This window comes from Notamacropus eugenii, chromosome 1, assembly GCF_028372415.1.
Source record: "Notamacropus eugenii isolate mMacEug1 chromosome 1, mMacEug1.pri_v2, whole genome shotgun sequence".
Taxonomy (NCBI): Eukaryota; Metazoa; Chordata; class Mammalia; order Diprotodontia; family Macropodidae; genus Notamacropus; species Notamacropus eugenii.
This window is the reverse complement of record NC_092872.1, coordinates 430,240,499-430,267,235: the sequence shown is the minus strand read 5'-3', so window position 1 is coordinate 430,267,235 and position 26,737 is coordinate 430,240,499. Positions and strand designations below refer to the sequence as shown.

The window sequence follows — 26,737 nt, the reverse complement described above, 5'->3', positions numbered from 1 at the left end:
AGTTTTCAATATTCACTCTTATAAGACTTTGAGTTCCAAAATTTTTTTCTTCCTCCCTCCTCTCCCTCCTCCCCAAGATGGCAAGCAATCTGATATAGGCTGTACATGTGCAATCATATTAAACATATTTCTGACTGTGGATCTTTGTACGTGATCATATGGGTTTCTGTCTAGCTGGGAGAACATCTTTGTGTAACTTTCTCTAGGTTTTGTTTGCCTCAAAGTGAGTGTGTGTGGCTATTTGACATTGTTCTGTGTTGAGTGAGACTATTGTGGTTTTGAGAGTGACTTCATGTGAGGTAAGGTTGTGATTGTATGTGTAATTTGATATGCGTTTTAGACTGTGCTGTGACTGTGTGTGACTATGTTTTGTGGTTGTGTGTGTGATTCTGTGAAATGCTGTAGTTGTATATGCTGTAGTTGTGTGCTCTTCTGTTGTTATATATGACTTGATATGTGTGTTAGGTTGAGTTGTAGTTGTGTTTGCGTGACACCTTTCTGTGGTTGTGTGTGAGACTCTTCTATGATTGTGTATGACTTGATATGTGTGTTAGGATATGTGTGCTATGGTTCTCACCATGTTGTTGTATGTGTAATGATATGAGATTGTGCCATGGTTGTATGTGAGTGTGTATGGTTCTTCTGTGGTTGTATGCATGACTTGATATGTATATAAGACTGTGCTGTGGTTCTGTGGGACTCAGTCGGTATGCCAGACTATGTTGTGGTTATTCGAGACTTAGAACATATGAAAGTACTCTGTGATTGTGTGACTGTGAAGTTGTGCTATGGCTGTAGGCGAGGATCTTGTGTGGCTATGTGATTGTATGTGAGGTATATTGTGATTGTATATGTGACTATGTAAGGCTGTATTGTGGTTGTGTTGTGACTGTGAGGTTGCTCTGTGGTTGTTAATGAGACTGTTGTGGTTTTGGTTATGTGGTGAGGTTGGGCAGTATTTGTGAGTGCAACTTGATATGTGTTTTAGGCTGTACCATGGCTGTGTGTGACTCTGTGTTTTAGTTGTATGTAAGACTGTATAAGATTGTGCTGTGACTGTGTGACTTGATACGTGTATAAGGCTGTGCTTTGATTGTCTGGGACTCTGTAGGTATGTTAGACTGTGCCGTGGTTGTGTGGGACCCAGCATATATGGAAGTGTTCTGTGATTGTGTGACTGTGAAGTTGTGCTATGGTTGTGTGTATGACAATTTATGAGACTGTGCTGTGGTTATGCATGTGATGACTCTGTGAGGTTGTTTTCTGAATGTGTGTGAGACTATTGTGATTTTGGGTATGCTACTATATGCGGTTGGGCTACATTTTTGCGTGTAACTTGATATGTGTTTTATTTTATGCTGTGGTTATATGTATGATTATTTGTTATGGTTGTGTGTGACTGTGTGAGATGGTGCCATGATTATTATGTGTGTGCATCTTTTATGGTTGAGTGTGACTTGATATGTATGTTAGACTATATTGTGGTTACATGTGTGACTGTGAGAGACTGAAGTATGTATGTGAGGTCCTTTTGTGGCTGTGTGCGTGATTTGATATATATGTAAGGCTGTGCTGTGGTTGTTGTGTGAGGGTTTTCTGTGGTTGGATGATGATATATGAGAGGTTATACTGTGATTGTAGTTTGGGTTGTGTGACTGTGAAGTTGATCTATGGTTGTGTGTGTGTGTGTATGGAGAGAGAGAGAGAGAGAGAGAGAAAGAGAGAGACTTAAGTGTTTTAGGTTGTATGGGACTCAGGGTGTATGAAGCTGTTCCGTGGTTGTTTGAATATATTTAAATAAGGTTGTGCTGTGGTTGTGTGGGACTCAGGGTGTATGAAGCTGTTCTGTGGTTGTTTGAATATGTTTAAATAAGGTTGTGCTGTGGTTGTATGTGTGACTGTGTGAAATTGCTCTGTAATTGTATGGAAGGGTGTTCTGTAGTTGTGTGAAGATATGTATGATCCTGTACTGTGGTCATGTGTATGATTATGTGTGGAGCTGTTTTGTGGTGTGATTGTGACTTGATATGTATATTAGGCCGGAATGTATTTACGTGACTTAATATGTGTGTCAGGCCATGCTGTGGTTATGTTTGTCTTTTTAAAAAAACTTATCTTTAGTTTTCAATATTCAGTTCCACAGACTTTTGAGTTTTAATTCTATCCTCCTCCCACTGCCCCTGCCCCGATGGTATGCAATCTGATACAGGCTCTACATATACATTCATGTCAAAGATATTTTCACGTTAGTCATGTTGTAAAGAAGAACTAGAATCAATGGGATGAACTACAAGAAAGAAGAAAAAAAGACAAAACCAAAAAAAGACAGAGAGAGAGAGAGAGCAACTAGTCTGCTTCCATCTGCATTCAGACTCCACAGTTCTTTCTCTGCATGTGGATGGCATTTTCCATCATGAGTCTTTTGGCATTGTCTCAGAACTTTGCATTGCTGAGAAGAGCTAAGTCTATCCAAGTTAGTCATCGTGCAATGTGGCTGGAACTGTGCACAATCTTCTCCTGGTTCTGCTCCCCTCACTCAGCATCAATTCAAATAAGTCTCTCCAGGTTATGTTTGTCTTAGTATGTATGAAGCTATTATGTGATTGGTTGTGTGATTCCATGTATGAAACTATGCTATGGTTGTATATGTGACTGTGTGTAGTTGTGCTATGATAGTGTGTATGGCTATGTGTGAGGACTTTTATGGTTGTGTAATATGTGTGAGGTGGTGTTGTGATTGTATGATCATGTGTGATACTGTGTAGTGGCTTTGTGTGACAATGTGAGGTTGTGTGAGACTTGATATGTACATGAGATTTGCTATGGTTATGTGTGAAGGTTTTCTGTGGTTGTATGATGATACATGTGAGGCTATGTTGTGATCATGTGTGTGATGATTTGTGAGACTGTTGTGGTTTGGGGTGTGTGACTGAGGTTGTCCTGTGGTTGTATGTGTGATTTTGTGTGAAATTGTATTATAATTGTGTGGAAGGTTCTGTGGTTGTGTAACGATATGTGTGAAGCCATACTGTGATTGTGTACATGGCTATGTGTGCAGTTATTTTGTGGTTGTGATATGTGTATTAGGCTGGGCTGTGTTTCACTGTTTGTGTTTCACTATGTTTGTGTGACTTAACATGTATGTTAGACTCTGCTGTAGTTATGTTGGACTCAGGATGTATGAAGCTATTATGTGATTGTGTGACTCCATATGTGAGGCTATGTTATGGTTATGGGTGTGACTGTGTATGTAGTTGTGCTGTGATTGTGTATATGACTATGTGTGAGGCTGTGTTGTGGTTGTATCACTGTGAGGTTCTATAGACATGTGTGAGACTGTTGTGGTTTTGAGTGTGTGACTATGAGGTTGGGCTGTGTTGTGTGTGACTTGCTATGTGCATAAGGCTATGTTATGGTTGTGTGTGAGGAATTTGATGATTGTGTAATGATATGTGTGAGGTTGTGTGGTGATTGTATGACTTGTGAGACTGTTGTGGTTTTGTGTTACCATGTGAGGTTGTCACATGAATATGTGTAACTGCTGTGGTTTTGGGTGTGTGACCTGCTATGTGTTTTATGTTGTGTTGTGGTTATGTGTGATTATTTGTTGTGGTTGTATCTGACTGTGAGATTGTGCCATGGTTGTATGTGTGTGTGTGTGTGTGTGTGTGTGTGTGTGTGCATGTTTCTTTGGTTGTATGTGATTTGATATGTATGTGAGGCAATGCTATGGTTGTATATGTGACTGTGTGAGATTGAACTGTGTGTATTTGAGGTTCTTCTGTGGTTGCGTGTGTGACTTGATAGGTGTGTGAAACTGCTTTGGTTGTGTATGAGGTTGTATGATGATATGTGTGAAGTTGTGCAGTGACTGTGTATGACAATTTGTGAGACTGTTGTGGTTTGAAGTGTGCGACTGGGGTTGTTCTCTCTGTGTGTGAGACTAGATATGTGTTTTAGGTTGTGCTGTAGTTGTGTGGGACTCAGAATATATGAGACTGTTTTGTGGTTGTCTTAGTGATTCCATGAATGAGACTGTATTGTGCTTTTGTGAAGGGTCTTCTATCTTTGTGGGATGGTATATGTGAAGCTATACTATGACTGTGTGCATGGCTATATATGAAGTGATTTTGTGGTCTTCTATATGACTTGATATGTATATTAGGCTGGGCTGCATTTCGTTGTGTTTGTGTGATTTAATATGTGTGTTAGACTCTATTGTGGTTGTGTTGGACTCAGTATGGATGAAGCTATTATGTGGTCATGTGACTATGTGTGAGGCTATACTATGGTTGTATGACTGTGTGTGTAGTTGTGCTATGATTGGGTGTATGACTGTGTGAGTCTATGTTGTGGTTGTGTGATTATGAGGTTGTTCTTTGGTCATGTGTGAGGCTGTTGTGATTTTGGGTGTATGATTGTATGTGAGGTTGGGCTGTGTTTGTGTGTGACAAAATGTATATAAGGCTGTTCTATGGTTGTGTGATGATATGTGTGAGGTTGTGTGGTAATTGTATGACTGTGAATGAGACTGTTGTGGTTTTATGTGACTATGTGAAGTTGTCATGTGGATATTTGTAACTGTTGTGGTTTTGAGTGTGTGATCTGATGTGTGTTCTGTGTTGTGTTGTGGTTATGTATGATTATTTGTCGTGATTATGTCTGACTATGTGAAATTGTGCCATGGGTGTGTGTGTGTGTGTGTGTGTGTGTGTATGTGTGTATGTGTGAGTGTTACACTCTTCTGTGACTACGTGTGACTTGATATATGTATATGTATACATATATGTATGTATATATATATGGCTATGCTGTGGTTGTATATGTGACTGTGTGAGATTGAACTGTATGTGTGTATTTGAGGTTTTTCTACGGTTGTGTATGTGAGACTTGATATGTGTGTGAGACTGTGCTATGGTTGTATGTGTCTTCTGTAGTTGTATGATAATATGAGGCTGTGCTGTGATCATGTGTATGAAAATTTGTGAGACAGTTGTGGTTTGGTGTATGTGACTGAATTTGCTGCGTTTGTGCATGTGTGTGTGAGACTTGATATGTGTTTTAGATTGTGCTGTGGGTGTATGGGACTCAGAATGTATGAAGCTGTTTTGAATGAGGCTATGCTGTGGTTGTGTGATATGTCTGCAGCTATACTGTGCAGGCATGGCTATATGTGAGGTTGTTTTGTGGTTGTCTATGTGACTCGATATGTATATTAGACTGGACTGTGCTTCACTGGTTTGCATGACAACATTCATGTTAGACTCTGCTGTAGTTATGTTGGACTCAGTATGTATGAAGCTCTTACGTGGTTGTTTATGTGACTCCATGTGTGAGGCTATGCTATGGTTGTGCATATGAAGTTGTGTATAATTGTGTGGAAGGGTCTTCTTTGGTTCTGTGATGATATGTGAAGTTGTACTCATCTGTAAGGCTTACCCTATGGTTGTGTGTGACTTTGTATGTATGTTAGGCTGCGCTGTGGTTGTTTGTGACTGTGCTGTGGTTGTATGTGTGACTGTCAGATCATACTGTGACTGTGTGTGACTTGATATGTGTAGAATACTGGTCACTGGATTCAGATGGCTCTGGAGGAGAAGTGAAGCTGGTGACCTGCACAGCCCTCCCTCACTCAAAGCAAGGTCAAATGCAAGTCATGTCATCATTTCTCTGATGGCATGGTCCTCTTCAGCAACGAAGGTCGAACACAACAAACAACAACAAGAAAAACACTGTGCTATGTTGTGTGGGACTCAGTGTGTTAGACTGTGCTGTGATTATGTGTGGCTCAGTATTTATGAAATGGTTCCGTGATTATGTGACTGTGTGAAGTTGTGTGTGAAGATCATCTGTCATTTTATGATCAGTATGAGGTTGTGCTGTGATTGTGTTTATGACTGTGTGTGAAACTGTGTTGTGATTGTTTGTGTGACTGTGAGAATGTTCTGTGTGAAATTGTTGTAGTTTTCTCAGTGACCCCATGTGAGGTTGAACTGTTGTATGTATGACCTGATATGTGTGTTAGGCTATGTTGTGGTTGTATGTGACTTCATATGTATGTTAGACTGTGTTATGGTTATATATCAACACTTAACACGTGTTAGAATATTCTATGGTTTTATGAAATCTCAGTATTATGAAATGGCTTTGTAGTTGTCTGTGTGAATCCATGTATGAGGCCATCCTGTGGTTGTGCCTGCGTGACTTTGAGTGAAGTTGTGCTATTGATATGTGTGAGAGTCTTCTGAGGTTGTATGATAATATGTGTGAGGTTGTGCTGTGATTGTGTGTATGACTATGTGGGTTGTGCTTTGTGGCTTGATAGGTGTGACTGGTTAGGGTGTGCTGTGGTTTTATCAGTTTCAGTATGTATGAAGGTGTACTGTGGTTGTCTGTGTGACTCTATCTGATTCTATGCTGTGGTTGTGTGTGTCACTTTGAGTGTTGTGTTATGGTTGTGTGAGGGTCTTTTGTGGTTGTGTGATGACAGGTGAGACTACTGTGATTACATATGACAATGTACGAGACTGTTTTATGGTTGTGTGTGACTAGCTGAAAGTGTTTTGTGGTTGTGTGTGACTTGTGGTTTTGTGCCTGTGACCCTGTGAAATTGAGCTATGTTTGTGTCATTTGATATGTATGTTAGACTGTGCTGTGGTTTTATGTGACTCTTAATTATAGTTGTGTGATTATGTGAGATCATGTTGTGATTGCGTGTCAGTGTGAGGCTCTTCTGTGGTTGCCTGTGATTGATATGTTGTTAGATTGTGCTGTGGTTGTGTGTGACTCTTTTGTTGTGTGTATGACTGTGAGATCATGTTGTGGTTATGTGTAACGATATGTTAGGTTGTGCCATTGTGTGTGACTATTATATTTGTGTGTGACTGTGAGATCATGTTGCAGTTGTGTATATGTTTGTAAGGCTCTTCTTATGTGACTTGATGTGTGTTTTAAGCTCTGCTGTGGTTTTGTGTGACTGTGTTGCAGTTGTGTGTTTGACTATGTTTGATAGCACTCCATGATTGTGTGTGTATGTGAGGTTCTTCTGTGTTTGCATGTGACTTGGTATAATTGTTAGGCTGTGCTGTGGTTGTGTGATTTAATAATTGTGTAAGATAGTGCAGCTGTTTGCTAACTTAGTATATATGAAACTGTTTCAAGGTTCTCTGTGATTTTATGTGTGAGGCTATGCTGCAGTTGTGTGTGTGAAATTGTGCTTGGGTTGTGTGTGAGAGTCTTCTGTGATTATGTGATGTTATATGTGATACTGTGCTGTGATTGTGTGTATGAGTATGAGGCTATGTTATATTTGTGTGTGACTCTGAAGTTGTGGTATGATTGTATGTGACTGTTGAGGCTGTGTGTGATGGAGACTGTGTAGTGTGTTAGACTCTTCTCAGTTTGTGTCTGACTTGATATATATGCTGTGGTTGTGTGTGACTAAGTTGTGTCTGTGTGTGTGACTATATAAGATTATACTATGGTTGTGTGTGACTATGTTGTCGCTGTGGTTGTGTTTGACTTGATATTTGTGTTAGGCTGTATTGTTATTCTATGTGACTGTAAGACTGTGCTGTGGTTGCATGTTTATGAGGTCCCTCTGTGGTTATATATGACTTGATATGTTAAACTGTGCTGCAGTTGTGTGACTTAATTCTTGTGTTATAGTTGTGTGTGGACTCAGTATGTATGAAACTGTTTTGTGATTATCTCTGTGATTCCATGTATGAGGCTATGCTGTGGTTGTATGAGTGTGAGACTATTGTGGGTTTTCTGTGTGATTGAGGATTGTATGTGTGACTTGATATGTATGTTAGGCTATGCTATGGTTGTGTGTGTGACTTGACATGTGTGTTAAGTTGTGCTGTGGTTGTGCGGGACTCTATATATGTATGTATGTGTGGCACTTAGTATATATGAATCTGTTCTGTGATTGTGTGACTTTGTATGAAGTTGTACTACAGTTGTGTGGGTATCTTTAGTAACAGTGTGATGACTATGTGAGTGTTCTGTGGTTGTGTATATGACTATGTGTGACTGTTGTACTTGTGTGTGAGAAACTCTTTTGTGGTTGTATTTGACTTGATGTATGTGTTAGGTTATGCCTTTTTTGTGACTGAGTTGTGGCTGTGTGTGTGACTGTATGGTTGTGTGTGACTCTGTTGTGGCTCTGGTTATGTGTGAGACTCTTCTGTGTTTGTGTGATCCTTGATATGTACGCTAAACTAAGCTATTGTGGTATGTGACTGTGTGACAGTGTGAGATTGTGTTGTGGTTGTATGTGTTTATGAGGTTCTTCTGGGGTTGTATGTGACTTGATATGTGTACTAGGCTGTCCTGTGATTTTATATATCTGTGTTGTAGTTGTGTGTGACAGTATGATATGTATATTAGGCTGAGATGTGGTTGTGTGTAAAGTTCTTCTGTGCTTGTGTGTGTTTGACTTGATAAATAGGTTAGGCTGTGTTATGGCTGCATGGGACTCAGTATATTGTGCTGTGGTTGTGTGGGACTTAGTATATAATAATCTGTTCTGTGATTGTGTGACTTTGTGTGAAGTTGTGCTATGGTTGTATGTGTGGGTTTTTGGTGGTAGTGTGATATTGAGAGGCTGTGCTGTGATTGTGTATATGACTGTGAATCTGCATTGTGGCTGTGTGTAAATATGTGAGGTTGTTCTGTGGTTTATATGTAACTTGTTTTATGTTTGAGATTGTGCTGTGGTTGTGTGTGAGAAAGACTTTTGTGGTTGTATGTGACTTGATATGTGTGTTAGGTTACGTTGTGAATTTTTGTGACTGAGTTGTGGCTGTGGTTGTGTGTGTGAGGCTCTTTTGTGTTTGAGTGTGCCTTGATATTTGAGTTAAGCTGTACTATTATGGTGTGACTCTGCATTGTGGTTGTGTGTGTGACTATGTGTGACCATGCTGTGGTTGTATGTGTGTTTGTGAGATTCTTCTGTGGTTTTATGTGACTTGATATGTGTTAGGCTATCTGTATGACTGTGTTATGGACATGTGTGTGTGATAGTGTGAGGTTATGCTTTGGTTATGTGAGTGTCTGAGGCTCTTACATGTGTTAGGCATTGCTTTGTTTGTGGGAGACTCTTGTGGTTGTATGTGGCAGAGTGAGATTGTTATTTCTTGTGTGTGTATGAGGCTCTTTTGTGGTTGTGTGTGACTTAGTATGTGTTTTAGACTGTGCTGTTTTTGTGTAGGACACTATATTGGGGCTGTATGTGTGACTGAGATTGTGATGCGGTTGTGTGTGTGTGTATGTGTGAAGCTCTTCTGTAGCTGTATGTGACTTGATATGTATGAGCCTGCTGTGGTTGTGTGACTTAATTCATGTGTTAGGATATGTTACAGTGTGTGAACTCATTATGTATGAAACTATTCTCGTTATCTGTGTGATTCCACGTGTGAGGCTATGTTGTAGTTGTGTGTGTGAGACTGAAGTTGTGCTATGGTTGTGTATGAGGGTCTTCTATTCTATGATATACATGTCAGGCTGTACTGTGGTTGGGTGTGACTATTTGAGATTGTGTGGCTATGTGTGTGATGTGATTTTTTTGTATGAATCTATGTAAGGTGGGCTATGTTTGTGTGTGTGACTTGATAGGTATGTTAGGTTATATTGTGGTTGTGAGTGACTGTTGTGGCTGTGTGTGTGTGACTATGTGAAATTGTGATGTGGTTATGCATATGACACTCTTTTGTTGTATGTGATTTCCTATGTGTGTTAGACTATCCTGTGATTGTGTATGACTCTGTTTTGTTGTGTGTGTGACTGTAAGATTGGGCTGTGGTTGTGGGTGTGACTTGTTATGTATGTTAGGTTGTGTGACAATTCATGTGTTAGGATTCTTATGGTTGTGTGAGACTCAGTATGTATGAAACTGTTCTGTGGTTGTGCAATTCCATGTGAGGCAGTGGTGTGCTTGTGTTTATGTGACTTTATATGAAATTGTGCTATGGTTGTATGATAATATGTGTCAGGCTGTTCTGTGATGGCATGTATATATGTACAGTAATGTGGTTATATGTATGTGTGACTGTGAGGTTCTGTGTGAGATTGGTGTGAATGGATGTGACTGTGAGATTGTGCTGTGTTTGTGTGTATAATTCAGTATGTATGTTAGGCTGTGCTCTGGCTGAATATGACTGTGTTGTGATTGTAAGTGTGTGACTGAAATTGTGCTGTGGTTACAAGTATATGTCTGAGATTTTGGTGGTTGTTTGTGACTTGATATGTGTTTTATATTCTGTTGTGGCTGCATATAGGATTGTGAGATTGTGATAAGGTTATGTATGTGTGTGTGTGAGTCTCTTCTCTGCTTTTCTGTGATTTGATATGTGTATTAGGTGGTGTTGTGGTTGTGTGTGGTTCTATGTTCTGACTGACTATATGAAATCATGCCATAGTTGTGCGTGTGTGCTTGAGACTGTGTGACTTGATATGTATGTTAGGCTCTGCTGTGGTTCTGTGTGACTCTCTGTTGTGACTGTGTATGTGTGACTAATGTGGGATCATGCTGTAGTTATATATGTGTATGTGAGCCTCTTCTGGTTGTGTGTGATACAAGTTAGGCTATGCTATGCTTGTGTGTGACTGTTTTGTGGTCATATGTATGACAGAGATTGTGCTGTGGTTTAATGTGATTGTGTGGTTCATCTGTGGTTGTATGTGACTTGATGTGTGTTTTAAGTTTTGCTGTGGTTGTGTCACTTAATACACATGTTAGGCAGTGCAATGGTTGTGTGGGAAGTCAGTATGTATAAAATTGTTCTGTGGTTGTCTGTGTGATGCAGCCTGTGAGGCTATGCTGTGGTAGTATGTGATTTGATTTTGTGTGAAATTGTGGTATGTGTGTGAGGGCCTTCCGTGTATGTGAGGGTCTCCCACGATTTTGTGATGTTATGTATGAGGCTGTTTGTGTATGACTGTGTGTGAAGCTGTGTTGTGGTTGCGTGCTTGAGTCTGTGAGGATGTATGTATGAATGTATGTATGCATTTGTGTATATGTATGTTTGTATGTCCTGCTTGTGTGCAGCTCTAAGTTCTGTTTGTGTGACTATGTGAGATCATGCTGTGATTAAGCATGAAACTGTAACATGATATGTATGTTAGGCTCTTCTGTGGTTGTGTGTGTGACTGTGTGAAATCATGCTTGATTATATGTGAGATTTGAAACATGTGTTAGGCTATGCTGTGCTTGTGTGTGTGACCATATGTTGTGGTTGTATGTTTAACTGAGATCATATTGTGGTTTAATGTGATAGTGTGACTCATCTGTGGTTGTGTTTATGACTATGTGTGAAGTTGTGTTGTGGTTGTGTGTTTGATTCTGTGATGATATATGTATGTATGCATGCATGCATGCATGTATGTTAGGCTTTCCTGTGGTATGTGACTCTTTGTAGCTGTGCTTATAGGTGAGTGTATGAGGCTTTTCTGTGGTTGTGTGTGACTTGAAGTCTACGTTAGATTGTGTTTTGTTGTGTGTGATTCTCTGTTATGGCTTTATGTGTCATGGGATCATGCCATGGTCGTGTGTGTGAGGCTCTTCTATGGTTGTGTGTGACTTGATTTGTGTATTAGATTATGCTGTGTTTATATGTGACTGTGAGATCATGCTGTATCTGTGCCTGTATGTATAAGACTCTTCTGTGGTTTTGTGTGACTCTTGTGGTTGTATGTGTATGTGTGACTGTGAGAGGTTGTATTATGGTTATATGTATGCATATGAGGCTCATGTGGTTGTATGTGACTTGATATGCCTATTAGGCAGTGCTTTGGTTGTGTGGGAAGCCATTATATATGAAACTGTTCTGTGGTTGTCTCTCTGTGATTCCATATGTGAGGCTATGCTGTGATTGTGTGTGTAACTTTGTGTCATGATTGTGTATGAGTGTCTTCTGTTTGATGATATATATCAGGCTGTGCTGTGATTGTGCGTATGACCATCTGTGAGACTGTGAGGTTTTGTGTGATACTGCTGTGATTTTGTGTGTATGACCATGTGAGATTGGGGTGAGTTTTGTGTTGGATTTAATATGTATGTTAGGCTGTATTGTTGTTGAGTGTGACTCTGTATTGTGTTTGTGTGTGACTCTGTGAGATGTTTTTGTGTTTGTGTGTATAAAACTTCTCTGTGGTTGTGTGATATTGTGTGTGAGACTATGCTGTGATTGTGTACATGAATGTGTGAAGTTGTTTTGTGGTTGTGCATGTGGTTCTGTGATTGTGTGTGTGACTGAGATTGTGTTATGGTTTGTGTGTGAGGTTGTTCTGTAGCTGTGTGTAGGTATGACTTGATAAGAGTATGTAAGGCTGTGTTATGGTTATGTGGGATTCAGTATATATGAAACTGTTCTATGATAGTATGTGTAATTTTGTGTGAAGTTGTGCTCTGGTTGTATGTGAGGTTCTTCTGTGGTTGTATGATGATAGGTGTAAAGCTCTATTGTGATTATGTGTATGATTGTGTGAGACTATGTTGTGGTTATATATGTTACTTGAAATGTGCATTATTGGACTGAGCTGTATTTGAATGACTTAATGTATGTATACATTAGACTGTACTTTGGTTATGTTGGATTCAATATGTATAAAGCTACTATGTGGTTGTTTGTATGATTCCGTGTGTGAGACTGTGTTGTGGTTGTATGTGTGACTCTATATGAAGTTGTTTTCTGTCTCTCTGTGAGACTGTTGTGGTTTTGTGTATGTGTGACTGTGAAGGTGGGCTGTGGTTGTGTGTTTGTGACTTTGATATGTGTATGAGATGGTATGTGTGACTTTGTGAGGTTGTATGTTTGTATGAGATTGTGCTATGGTAGTGTATGTGTGATGCTCTTCTGTGGCTATGTGTGTGACTTAATATGTGTTAAGGTATGTTGTATTTGGGTGACTTCAGTAATTAGGAAGTTATTCTGTGGTTGTTTATGTGATTGCATATGTGAGGCAGTGCTGTGGTTTGTGTGTGTGTGTGTGTGTGAGAGAGAGAGAGAGAGAGAGAGAGAGAGAGAGAGAGAGAGAGAGAGAGAGAGAACTTTGATATGGTTGTGTGTGAAAGTCTTTGGTTGTATGTTGTTATGTGTGATTGTGAAAATGACTACATGTGAGACTTGTGTTTGTGGTGTATGTGACTGTGAAGTTGGGCTGTGGCTATTTGTTTGACTTTATATGTGTGTTAGGTTTTGCTGAGGTTGCATGTATGACTGTGAGGCTCTTTTATTGTGTGACTTGATATGCATATTAGACTGTTATGATTGTGTGACTGTGTGAGATCAAACTGTGATTTGGGAACTAATTTTCTGAAAATGTAGGTTTAGCCATCTAGGGCTAACCATGTCACTGCCTCCCACCTCCTTTCAATAAACTTTCATGCTTCCCCATTACCTCTAGCATCATAAAATCCTCCTTCTCAACCCGTTCCTTTCCTCCTTTTCCAGGCTTTTTTTTTTCTTTAACATTTTATTCTCTTTTAAACCCTCTATGACCTGGCTACACTGGCTTACTTGCTGTCCTCATATTTGTCGTTCTTATCTCCCAATTCTATCTGTGCATTTGCACTGGCATGTCTATGTATATCTGTGGGAGTATGTGCATGTTTGTTTCACTTGTTTTTCTATCTTGCTGTATGTAATCTTGTGTATAGCTGTGTGCAACTGTCTTACTGTGTGTGTATTTCTTACTATGTCTGTGACTGTTTTTCACTATGTGTGGATTTCTTTGGCTGTGTATCCTTCTCTTTTGTTGTGTATTGTAGTATGTCTCCTCAGTGTTTGTGTATCTTGGTGTGGCTGTGATTCTCTGTGATTATGATTGAGTGGGTTTGTGTGGGTCTTTAGCTGTGGGTGTCTCCTGCTGTATATGCACATGGTCTTGTTTTTCTTTGTATGGGTGTATCTGGCTGTCTGAGCATATGTGTCTCTGTGACCAGGTAGGTATTTTTGCGTCTTTCTCTGTATGTGACTCAATCTGTGTCTGACCACTCAGGTATGTCTCTGTGTACGCCTGGGCCTCTGTGTATCCATATATAGGTCTTTCTATGGAGATCTCTTTGGGGTTTGTGGAACTCTGTGTTACTGTATATGTTACACTCATGTCTCTTTGGCTATGTGTCTTTATTAGTGTCTCACTGTGTGATTGTGTGTATCTGTTTTTGAAGCCGGTTACTGGGAGTGTGTCTGCCAGGGTGTCACCTGGAGTTTGAACATTTGCATAGGTTTTTGTGGTGGAGAGACTCTGTGCTTGTGCGAGGGATGGAGAGAGAGAGAGAGAGAGAGAGAGAGAGAGAGAGAGAGAGAGAGAGAGAGAGAGAGAGAGAGAGAGAGAGAGAGAAGAGAATCGGGAGAGACTGAGGGGAGAGAGATGGAGGACTGAAAGAATGAGAGAAAAGGGATGAGGAGAAAGAATGAGAGTGAGAGGAGAGAAAGAGAGAGAAGAGAGTGAAATATTTAGTAGAGGAGAGAATGAGAGAAAGAGACTGAGGAGAGAATGAGAGAAAGGATGAGGAGAAAAAATGAGTGAGGAGAGAGAAAGAGAGGAGAGAGTGAGTGAAAGATTGAGTAGAGAGGAGAGAATGAGAGAGAAAAAGAGACTGAGGAGAGAATGAGAGAGAGAGACTGAGGAGCGAAGAGAGAATGAGAGAGAAGGAATGGAGAGAAAAAGAGATGGAGAGAGTGAGTGAAAGACTGAGTAGAGAGGAGAGAAAGAGAGAGAGGGAGAGAGAGAGAGAGAGGAGAGAAAGGAGAGACCCCACCCTAATCTCACAGAAGGAGAAATTCCCACAGTGTCTCCCTCAGCAAGCTGGAAATCAGGGATGTACTTGAGATGATGGCTCCTCTATATGTCAGGTTGTTTCAAAATTCTCTCCCTCTGGGCACTCTTCCTGAAGAGAATCTGAAATTGCATGTGTCTCCCATGATCTCGATAACTCTGCCCCTCACATGGCATGGAATATGGAATAATGATTCTACCAATAAGGAGATTCTTATGCAAATGACCAGACTTGAACTTTGGGTTATACATGTGTTTAGATACGTGTGACTGTCTTGGTGTGATTCTCTGAATGTTTCAGTGTGTTTGGTTTGTGTGTGAACTTGATATTGTGTATGTCTGTTTCTGGTGTTTTTTAAAAAAAATTCTCATTGTTCCATTCCGCCCACCCTCCCCCCCAACCTGGTATTTTTATGTCTATGAGTTCTTTTTCTGTGTCTCGATATGCTTTTGTGTGTGCGCGCCTGTCTTGGGGTGTGTATAGGTATAAATTCTGTCTCTGGTTTTATGTGTATGAGAGGTGTCAGTATGTTTTGGTGTTTGTCTCTAGGGGATTTGTCTCTGTTTCTGGATTTGCTTCTGCCTCGTGTGTGTGTGTGTGTGTGTGTGTGTGTGTGTGTCTTTGGGTTTTCATCTAGCTCTGGGGATATATATTTCTGGGATTGTGTCTGCTTGTGGTTGTGTGGTTGAGTCTGTATGTTTCTGTCTCTGTATTTCTGAGCCTTTCCCAATCCCTCTATATTCCAATGCCTTCTTTCTTTCATTTCCTATTTATCCTGTTACAACTTGTTTGTACACATTTACTTGCTCGTCTTTCTCATAAGATTGTGAGTTCCTCCAGGGCAGGGACTGAGTGTGTTGTCTTTTTCTGTCTATGGGAGTGAGTTTCTTTGTGTCTGGATGATTTTTAGGTGTCTGTCTTTGTTACCGTCCCAGGGTTCGAGCATATCTGTATGTATGTCTATCTGTCTCTGGGGATGTGAGTGTCTCTGGAGAGATGAGTCTGGTTTATGAATGAATTTATCTTTGTGTGTGTGCCTGTCTTTTAATCTCTGGCTGTATCTATCCATGGAAATATGTTCCTCTGAAATTCTGTGTCTATAGCTGTCTTATTGTCAAGTGTCAGTGTGTCTGTCTCTAAAAGTGTGTGTGGAGTCTCTTGATGTGTTTGTTGCCATCTCTGTGGCTGTGTCTGTCCCTGTGTTTGCATATCTTTCTCTACAGATACACGTCCCTCTCTTTTTTCTGTGTAGCTGATATGACTGTGTGTATATATGTGCCTGTTCTGCTGCTCTGGCTTGCATGGTTTTATATATTTCTCTTATTGTATTGAGGTTTATGGGGCTCTGTTTATAGGTGTGCCTCTTGTTCCATGTATAGGTGTGTGTGTGTGTCTTTTTCTGTGTGTGGTTTGCAATGTTGTGTGTATGTGTGTATCTACCTTTCTGTATTGGCTTATGTGGCTGTGCAAGTATTTGTACCTCTCTTGTTGCATGTGTGAATGTGTGACACTTTGCTATGTATGCAAATTTGTTTATGTGTGTATCTCTTGCTGCTGCTTGTGTGACTATGTGAATGTGTGTGCCTTTCTATGTAGCTTTGAATGGCTCTCTTGCTGCATATGCGACTCTGTTCCTAATTTACCGACTCTGTGTAGACCATGATACGTGTTGCTTTGTGTATATGTTTTCCTCTCTTTTGAAATGTGCGTGGTTGTGGTTATGCTTCTCATCCTGGATGTGTGGCTGTATGTTTTTGTTTGCTTTTCTTGCCACATTTGTGGCTACGTGTATATACATGTATATACGTACATATGTATGTACGTATATACATCTTTTGTATGTATGGTATTGTATATTTCTTGCTACATATGTGCTTTCATGTGTATCTCTTGTGTGACCGTGTTTATGTTTCTTATGCGCTGTGTGTGTGTGTGTGTGTGTGGTTGTCTGTGTATATTTCTCTTGCTGTATGTGTGATTGTGTTTAGATGTCTAGCTTGCTGCATATGCAACTGTTGTGCATGTCTGTGCCTCTTTTTATGCAACTGTGACTGTGTATTTGTATATATTTCTTGCTGTCTGTGTGTCTTGCTTCATGCGTGGTTATGTTTATGCATGACTTTGGTAGCATGTCTATCAGTGTGTGTTTTTTTGGGGGCATTTGGAAACTATATTTCATTTTTTCCAATTACATTTAAATTTAGTTTTCAACTTTCATTTTTAAAATAAAATTTTTGAATTCCATTCCCCCTCCCCAAGACAGCAAGCAATCTGATATAGGTTATACATGTGCAATCATGTAAACATATTTCCACATTAGTCATGTTGTGAAAGAATACTCAGAACAAAAGAGAAAAGCCACCAGAAACAAAAAACTAAAAAAAGTGAAAATATTCTGCCTCAATCTGTATTCAGACTCCACAGTTCTTTCTCTGGATGTGGATAACATTTTTTATCATGAGTCTTTTGGAATTGTCTTGGATCATGGTATTGTAAAGAAGAACTAAGTCGATCATAGTTGATCATATGTTGCTGTTACTATATACAATGTTCTCCCGGTTCTGCTCACTTTACTCAGCATACGTCTTTCAAATTTTTCTGAAATCTGCCTTCTCATCCTTTCTTATAGAACAATAGTATGCCATTATGTTCATATACCACAACTTGTTCAGCCATTCCCCAATTGATGGGTATCCCCTCAATTTCCAACTCTTTGCCACCACAAAAAGAGTTGCTATAAATATTTTTGTACATATGGGTCCTTTCCCCTTTTTATGATCTCTTTGGGATACAGACCTAGTAGTGTTGGATCAAAGGGTAGGCACAGTTTTATAGTCCTTTGAGCATAGTTCCAAATGGCTGTCCAGAATGAGTGGATCAGTTCACCACTCAACCAACAATGCATTAATGTCCCAATTTTCCCACATCTTCTCCAACATTTATCCTTTTTCTTTTCTGTCATAGTAGTCAATCTGATAGGTATTAGGTGGTATTTCAGTGTTGTTGAATTTGCATTTCTTTAATTAATGGTGATCAGTGTGTCTCTTTCTTGCTGCCTGTGTGAATGTGTTTGTGTATGTGTGTCTTTTCCTGCATGTGTGGTTATGTGTGTGTACATCTCTTGATGCATACGTGGCTGCCTTTTTGCATGCCTCTGATGTCACATGTGTAGCAGTGTGTCTCTCTCATTTTCTTTGACCTTTGAATGTGTGTGCATCTTTCTGGCTGCAAGAAGTCTGGGCATCTTTTCTGTAGCTGTGTTTGTGTCTATAGACCTCTTATTGCATGTGTACCTCTTGCTGTATGTGTGGCTCTGTGTGTGTATATCTTGTTACATATGTGGTTATGTGCATGTGTTTGTGCTGCATGTGTGGCTCTGTATGTATGTGTGTGTCTGTTTATGTTCTCTCTTGTTCTATGTCCAGCTGTGTTTATGCAAAGCTCTTGCTTCGTATGTGAGACATCTACAGTGATACATGCAATGAGAATCAGTCCAGCCACGCACACATGCATTGCCTCACATGCAGTAAGAAATATATACACACACATCTAGAGAGTGCCTCGTGTATGTTTGTGTCTTTGTTGCTGTGTGTGCGGTCATGCATATGCGGGAGTGTCTCCTACTGCACGTGCAGCGTTGTGCATATTTGTCTCTTGTTGCAGGTCTGATTGCTTTTGGTCCTGAGGCTCCTGTTGCCTAAGTGACTCTGCTGCATGTGTGACTGTGGCTGTTTGTATCATTCTTGCTACGTGTGTGACTGGGTCTAGGTGTGTGTGTGCCTTTCTTGCAACACACGTTTCCATATGTAGGTATGTGCATGGCAGGATGTGTTTGTTTTACTGCATATGTGTTCTGTGTATGTGCTTCTCTTGCTCTGTTTGTGATTGGGTATATTGTATGCCTCTCATGCTCCTTGTGCGCTGATATATGTATATATACACACCCTCACATATTTGAATGCATGTCTCTTCCTGCATGTATGACTTTGTATGTGTGTCTCTCTTGTTGCTTGTGTGGCTTTGTGTATGTGTGTGGGCCTCTCTTGTTGCATGCATGACTGTGTGTCTGTTTCTGTCTCTCTTGCTGCTCCTGTGGCTGTGTTTAGATGTGCCCCTCTTTTTGCATTCTTGACTGGGTGTGCCCTTCTTGCTGAACGTGTACCTGTGCTTACCCTTCCATGTGTATAGCTGTATATGTGTCTCTCTTGCTGCCTATGTGTGTGTGTGTGTGTGTGTGTGAGTGAGTGTGCCTCTCTTGTTGCATGGTTGGCTGTGCAGATGACTTTCTTGCTGTGTGTGTAGCTCTATGTATGTGTATGTATATATGTTTGTATACATGTATTAGATATGTCTCTTGCTGCACATATGACTGTGCCTATTCTGTCTCTCTTGCTGTCTGTGTGGCTGTGTTTAGATGTGCCCCTCTTTTTGCATACTTGGCTGGGTGTGCCCTTCTTGCTGAATGCGTGACTGTGTATACCTTTCTTGCACGTGTAGCTACGTATGAATGTATGTCTTGCTACGTGGCTATGGGTGTTTCTCTTCCCTTTGGTGTGTGGTTCTATTTATCTGTACTTCTCTTGTTGATTTTGTAGCTTTTGTATTTCTTTTGTTGAGTGTGTGGCTGTGTATTTGTGTTTGTTTCTTTTACCGCACGTGTGGCTATTTGTATGTATATGCTTCTCTTCCTGAATGTGTAGCTTTGTTGTGTTTGCATTTGTTATTTGTGTGGCTGAGTGTATATACTTCCTTTGCTTTGTGTTTGTGTGCATCTCTTGCTGTGTGTGTGTGTGTGTATGTGGCTTATGTAGCTGTGTACTTCTCTTGCTGCATATGTGGACTGTCTGATTGCATATGGTTGTACCTCTCTTGCCATTTGTGGTTTGTGTGTGTATGTGTGTGAATCTCTCACTGATTTGGCTTATGTAGTTATTTATCTATATGTTCCTTTCTTGCTGCCTGTATAGCTGTGTGTATGTGTGTCTTGCTGCTTGGATGACTTGTATGACTACGTGTGTGTGTGTCTTTCTTACTATAGTTGGTGCCTGTCTCTCTCTGTCTGAGTGACTGCCACAGAGGCTTTGACTGGCATGGGAGGGACAGAAGAGTCCCACAGCTAAGAGCATTTCTCCCTTGCAGATCATTTTTCTGTCCACCCGGCATCGGACCCCTCGAACAGCCACTCTTCTGAGCAGTGCTGACAATGGCTATATTTATGCCTGGTCGATTCATGACAGAGGGGGCTTGCTGGGAAAATTCCAGCCAGCAGGTAATCAGTATCAGGACTCAGTTGTTGGTGCCATGGTCAGTGATGAAAACGACTGGATCCTAATAACCGGGGACTCTAAAGGGCATCTTAAGGTGAGTGTGGGGTTTCATGTTCAGGCTGAGAGTTAACTTGTGGTCTTTCTCCACCACTTTTCATTTTATTTCTTTCCAAAGCCTCCTTGCATGCTCTCAATTCTGTTCTTTCATTCATGCATTCATTCCTTCAACAACCACTTTTTACTAATCATGGTAGTGGACTGGGGGCCCAAACACAAAGCCAAGATTGTCCTCAAGAGCAAGAATTATTTTTGTCTTTATTTTCCCAATGCTTACTTAGCATGGGGACCTGCACATAGAAAGTGATAAAATTTGTTGATTAATTAAAAGAAAATATGTACAAAACACACAATAATTTGGTTGAAGGGAACACATTAGCTACTGGGTGGGTTTGGGGTGGGCTAAGTAGGTTTTGGAGGCAACAGCTGAATTGATCCTAGAAGAAAGCTGGGAATTATGAGTTAGAAATGAGGAGGGGGTGCGTCCCAGGTGAGGGAAGCAGTCTGTGCAAAGACACAGAGACAGGAGATTTGGAATCTTAGGTGAAGAGAATAGCAAATGGGATGTTTAGACAGAAATGTAGGGTGAGCAAAGCGGGTATAAAGTATAATACAACTGGAAAAGGTAGATTGGAGTGATTGTGAAAGGACTTAATTGCCAAAATTGTATTTTGTCCTAGAGACAGGTGGTAATCACTGCAGCTTCTTGAGCAGGGGGTAACATGGTGAGATTTTTGCTTTAGGAATATCCATTTGGCAGTTGTGTGTATGATGGATTAGAGAAGGAAAAGGCTTGAATCAGGCAGACCAATTAGGAACCTTTTATGGTAGTTAAGAGGAGTGATGATGTGGACTCAAATTAGGGAGTTGATATGTGAGTGGAGAGAAGGGGACAGATGTTAGAGATGGGCAGACATGAAATAAGGAAAACAGCTAAGACTTAGCAACTGATTAGGCAGCTGAGGGACACAGTAGATAGAGCACTGGGCTTGAAGTTGGAAAGACCTGAGTTCAAATTCCACCTTAGACACTAGTTGTGTGACCTTGGTCAAGTCATTTAACCTCTCTTTGACTCAGTTTCCTCAACTGTAAAATGGGGATAATAATGGCAACCTACAGAGTTTATGTGAGGATCAAATATAATAATTTTTATAAAATTCTTAGCATAGTTCTTGGCCTGTAGCAGGTACTATAGAAATGCTTATTTCCTTCCTTTCCCTTCTGTCTTGTGACCCTAGGCAAGTCTCTTCATATCTCTTGTAGGTTAGACTTGTCAGCTACTAAGTCACCTTCTAGATTTAAATCTATGAGCTAGAGATAAATGCCAGAATGTGAGAGGAGGTGAGAACAAAATATTTGAGGATTACACTGAAGTTGGGAACTAGACTTCCTAGAAGGACAATACTGTCCTTGGCAGAAATAGAGACATTAGAAAGGATTAAAAAAACTAATGAATGAAGGAATGAATAAAAAAAAGAATTAAGTGCTTGCTATGGGCCATACAAAATACAAAAGCTTTGATTCTAATGAGAGAGACCACACACAAAGGGAAGTAGAGATGAGTCATTGGGCATAGGGTAGTTGACATGTCCTATCTGCGGTAGCAAGGATTTGGTCATATTTCATAGAGAGGAGGAATGAGACGGAGTTGGCAGGGAGAATGTGGCTGAAGAGTGAGGAGAAAAGTGAGGCATGGTTGCTAAGACTTTCATGAAATAGGAATTTAGAAGAGGCATTCATCAATCAGGACACGGGAGGGCCCAGGGGAGAAGTTTCTCTTGGAGTGGCAAGGCAATTGGTAAGGAAAAGATGGCTGGAGATCCGAAAGTTTTGGGTATCTTGAATTTAAGATGTTTGTAGATCATCCAGTTGGGAATGTGCAAGAGGTAATTGCTAATACATGAGAAAGAGATCGTGTGATTAGATATTTAGAAATGGAGGGGAAAAGGCCCAGAGAAGTTGTAACTTTCCCAAAATCACCAGGGATTTGTCAGAGGACTGTATATATAGGTCTGGGAGTCATCCACATGGAGATAAAAATTGAACACATGAGATAACCAAGAGAACGTGTAGAGAGAGAGGAGGGCCCAGAACTGAACTCCAAGGTATATCTCATATATGGATGCTAATCCAGCAAAGGAGACTAAAGAGAGGCTAGACAAATGAGAGGAGAACCAGGAGAAAACAGGATCACAGAAATTCAGGGAGGAGAGTCTTCAGGAAAAGTGAGTGATCAGCAGGAAAGACTGAAAAGCAGAGGCCATTGGATTTGGCAATCAAAACATCACTTTTGGAGAGAGCAGTGTGAATGATGAAGTATGGAGACAGGATGTCAGAGGGTTAAAAAGTGACTGAGAGGAGAAAAAAATGAAAGCAAGAAGTAAAGACAGTTATTCATCTAGGGTTTTGACTGTGAAAGTGAAAAGATATAGAGGGAATAGTAGGATTTAAGTGAAGTTTTTTAAGTGCAACTGGCCTTTTTGGAGATCCTCAAAAAGGACTTGGACATGGAGCCAAGGCGGGCAGAACTGCCTTTGAATAGATGAACTTTTTTTCTAGTGTTCTTAAAGTCCCGAGGAATTTTAGAATTTATCCAAGGGCAATTGCCAAAAAACTGTTGTTTGACCCTGATCTTGAAGCTGGCTGTTAGTGAAAAGTTCAAATACTATGTCTATGGAGCTAAATTGCCTTTGTGGACTGACAACAGTCCCCAGATGTCTTGATCAGTGCCAGGTTAGATGTTGCTTGCCAGAGATGGGGAAGAGCATCACCAGCTATGAATTCAACATTCGGACTAATCAGCACTTAGATGCCCTGTCCTGCAGTCCATATGATAATAAACCTGGAAGAAGTGAGAGCCAAATGTGACACCCAGGGAACTGGGCTACAAGTGAAAGACAGTACAGTGGACAGTTTGGAATTTCCACCAGGCATCATGCCTCCAGTGCTTACTGAACCAGCCTTTTCTGCCTCAGTTGTCTCTGCATGATTAGCAGTGAGAGCATGTTATTGAGGGACTGAGAAAAGTTATATGAGCCTGATTTGAACTCTAGGAGAAGAGTCTTCCTGACTCTAGGTCCAACCCTCAATACAATAGTAGCTTAAGCACGCTGTTATTTTTAAATGCTTGTCCATAGCGTATTGTTGGTTTGTATCTTATGCATATTTGCTTGTGAATATGAATGGATATGATTACACTGCTGTGATACACATAACATGTCTTGTATGTAGTTTAGACACATAGTTTCTGAAATAGCTTGTCAATGGACGCTGTGCATTGTGCTAAATCTGTTGTATGTATTATTGATGCACATTTCCTGAGAATGACACCTTTCAGATCATTAACTAGATGCTAAGATAGTTATCATTATTCTTTCAGGTGCTGATGTTTACTTTGCTGCTTTTATTAGAATTTGGGAGAGGTTAAGTCATTTATGAGTGATTTGTCAAGAGACTTTAAAATGTTTTAGTTTGGGGTAAAATGTCCCCCCAAAGGGATTGCACAGAGAGCAAGAGAGCAGAGCTGCTACCCTTGAAAAGGGTAGCCCTTTTCAAGCATTTTCTTAGCTCCAAAGACCAAGTGGTTTCAGACTTTATCTGAAGGAAGGCAAGTTGTCCAGAGAATTATTGTTTGACCCTGACTTGGAGAGGGGAAGCTGGAGGAGAGGCAGCAGAAAAATTCAAGTAAGAGATGAGAAGCAAGGAAGGAGGAAAAGAAACTGATCATAGTGTGGAGTTCAGGTTCATAGGGAGATTCTATTAGCTGAACTCTACCATGATAGGTTGAGCTAAGTGAGGTTAGGTATTTCAATTCTTTAGCAACACAAAATCTCAGAGTCATCCAGCAACTATCCACATGTAGGGATGGGTACTATAAATGGGGCTGCCTTATGTTGAATCTCCCATTGATTAACACTTTCTTCTCTGGGCATGAGACTTATAACTGGGATCTTCATTCTTTGTTCAGGAATGTGGCTGGAGCTTTGAGGGCTTGGATTTGGGAGGGGCAAAGGGGAGGGGCAAAGGTTTGGGTAGTAGAAAACCTGGAATGAAATTAAGTTTAAGCAGGATTATTAAACTAGCCTCTGGTCCTAGATCTGGGACATCAAGGATTACTGTAGACTGGCCAGTGAGCAGAAGATATTTCCTGCCTGGGAAGAAAAACGTGTTGAGGAAAATATTTACCGGAATCTAATTCGTACAGATAATCAAGTGGAAATACCACAGGAACCCCTGGAGACTGAGGAGGTAGGAAGGATTCTGGATGAAAAATAGGAAAGTGTTTCAGTTCTTATTAAGGTGCTAAAGATGGGATTAGAAAGGGGTGGGTGAGATTCTAGTTCCTTTGTGTTCCTCTTCCCAAGAAACATATAATCTAGTATTTTATTTTCACAAAACCCTGGTGAATGAATGTGGGTTATCTCCCCATTTTACAGATAAGTACACCAGGATTCAGAAAGGATGACTTGCATGTAGCTTTACACAGGAAACTGATAGAGCCAATAAGAGACTACAGTTCCTGATTGATATCTTCTTTAAATCAATGCTAAACTTAACATCATTATTTTTTTTTAATTAAAAAGACTCATTTTTTTGGGCTGTCATCTTCCCCATCTGTAAAACAAGGGTATTGGTTGAGGTGACTTTTAAGGACCTTTGTATCACTAATGTTCTATGAACCATGAACCTGATCTGTTTCCCATAGGTGATTGGTAGCCATGTCATTTCCCTAATTCCCCCGGAGCTCCTGATCTCCTGGCAGGCTCACGATGAGGGTGTAACTGATGTCACCTTTGGGGAGAGTTACCATGTGATCATCAGTGCTGGTGCAGACTTTAATGTCAAGGCCTGGAAGATCTCTGGCGAGGCTATTGGTATGGATGGTTGCTTTTGGGGGAATCTTTTATTTTTCAATTAGCAAGCATTTTATTTTATCTTCCTTCTACTCCCTCCCCTCAAAAAATAGAAAAGAGTAGAAAAATAAAACCCTTTTAACAAATGTGCATAATCAAGCAAAACACATTTCTGAATTGATTATGTCCAAAAATACATATTTTATATCAAGATTTGAGTCAGCTACTTCTTTGTCAGGAGGTGGGTACTATGTTTCTTCAATAGTCCTCGGAATCATGGTTAGTCATTTCATTGATTAAGAATTCTTAATTCTTTAAAAGTTAAACATCTATATCTCCTGGTTCTGTTTATTTCATTTTACATCAGTTCATCTAAGTCTTTCCAGGTCTGTCTCAAACCATTCCTTTCATCATTTCTTATATCACAATAATATTTCATTACATTAATATACTATGTTTACCTATTTGTATGGGTCCTTTTGAATCCTTAGCTGTATTTTTCAGTTTCTGTAACTCTGTCCCTATTAGAATAATTGTTGGTATTTTGTACCCTGTGTCTATAGCGTAATCCTAACATGTAGCCATGTTCTATCAGTGTTATATGATGGTGAATCATCAGGTTGTGGTGCATATATCCACGTAATCTGCTCCTGCCCCCTAAACTCAATTTATTCAGTTCTTGGTTATCAATTTCAATGGCCCGGAGACAATTAGCACAAATAATCTGCCTCCCCCTTCCCCCCAGCTGATCCTGCCAAAAAACAAAACAAAACAACTCCCTGCCACCAAGAATAATCCCAAAGAAAACCAAGACAAATAGTAATTCTAGATGATCCAAAAGTTATTTCTGTTTTTCTTGGAAGTGAGTTGTATGGCTCCTTTGGGAGGGATGTGTGTGTGTGTGTGTGTGTGTGTGTGTGTGTGCGTGTGCGTGCGCATGCGTGCGCATGGCTTCCTTTCTTAGTTTTATCTCTCGAAGGAGCTCTTAATAACATCTTACACGTTCAGAACATTTCACTATTTTCAAAGCACTTTCAGATTTATGACTACTTCTTAGAACTTTGTGATAATTTTAGAGAGGCAGATATTTCAGGGGCCAATGCCATAAAGTCATAGATAACTGGAGTTTTGTGTTTGACCCTACACATAAAAGTTTGGGGTTTGGTGTGTGACTGTTGTATACTTTCAAATATAACCTGTCTGGTTGTAACAAAATGGCTGCAGCATAACATTTTAAACAATGAGTTGGATTGTAGCTGAGGGGTTGGGGAATAAGTAGCAGACAGCAGGAACCAATTTCTTTCCTTTTTTCCCCCTGACTAGGATTTTAGGTTTTGATGGGGATGGTAGGGGTGGGGTGGCATGGAGAAGAAGCTTCTATTTGTAGCCCAAGGGATTCCCCACTTTCCCTTTCTCCTAATTTCTAACCTAAAGTAATTCTTGGAACGTAGCAATGTGGTTTAGGTAGAACACTGAATCAAGAGAACTGAGTTCTACGCCTGCCTTTGTTAGTGACTCATTTTGTGACTTTGGGCAAAGTCAAATTACCTTTCTGGATCTCAGATTCTTTTTCTCTAAAAATGATTCTTCTTGATGTCCGTTTCAGTATAGTTGGAAGGTCAGATAAGATGGGAACATTATTTGTGTAGTATAAAGAGCTCTATTGGCATAGTTATCATGTGGCTAAGATGACCAAGAAAATGGTCTCTGAGAATGGAAGCCCCCAGCCCTAATATTGTACTGAACTGTCACTGGACCCCTTTACATCCAGA

At 40.3% G+C, this 26,737-nt stretch overlaps 1 protein-coding gene across 1 annotated transcript in view; it reads left to right on the top strand.

Annotated features, from left to right (window-relative positions):
- Positions 1-26,737, top strand: part of EFCAB8 (EF-hand calcium binding domain 8) — a 128,421-nt gene that overhangs the window by 90,025 nt on the left and 11,659 nt on the right. Inside the window, exons 22-24 of the mRNA XM_072631579.1 lie at positions 19,928-20,149; positions 24,208-24,360; positions 24,818-24,986. Coding sequence (XP_072487680.1) covers positions 19,928-20,149; positions 24,208-24,360; positions 24,818-24,986 — 544 coding nt within the window. The remainder of the gene's footprint in view (positions 1-19,927; positions 20,150-24,207; positions 24,361-24,817; positions 24,987-26,737) is intronic.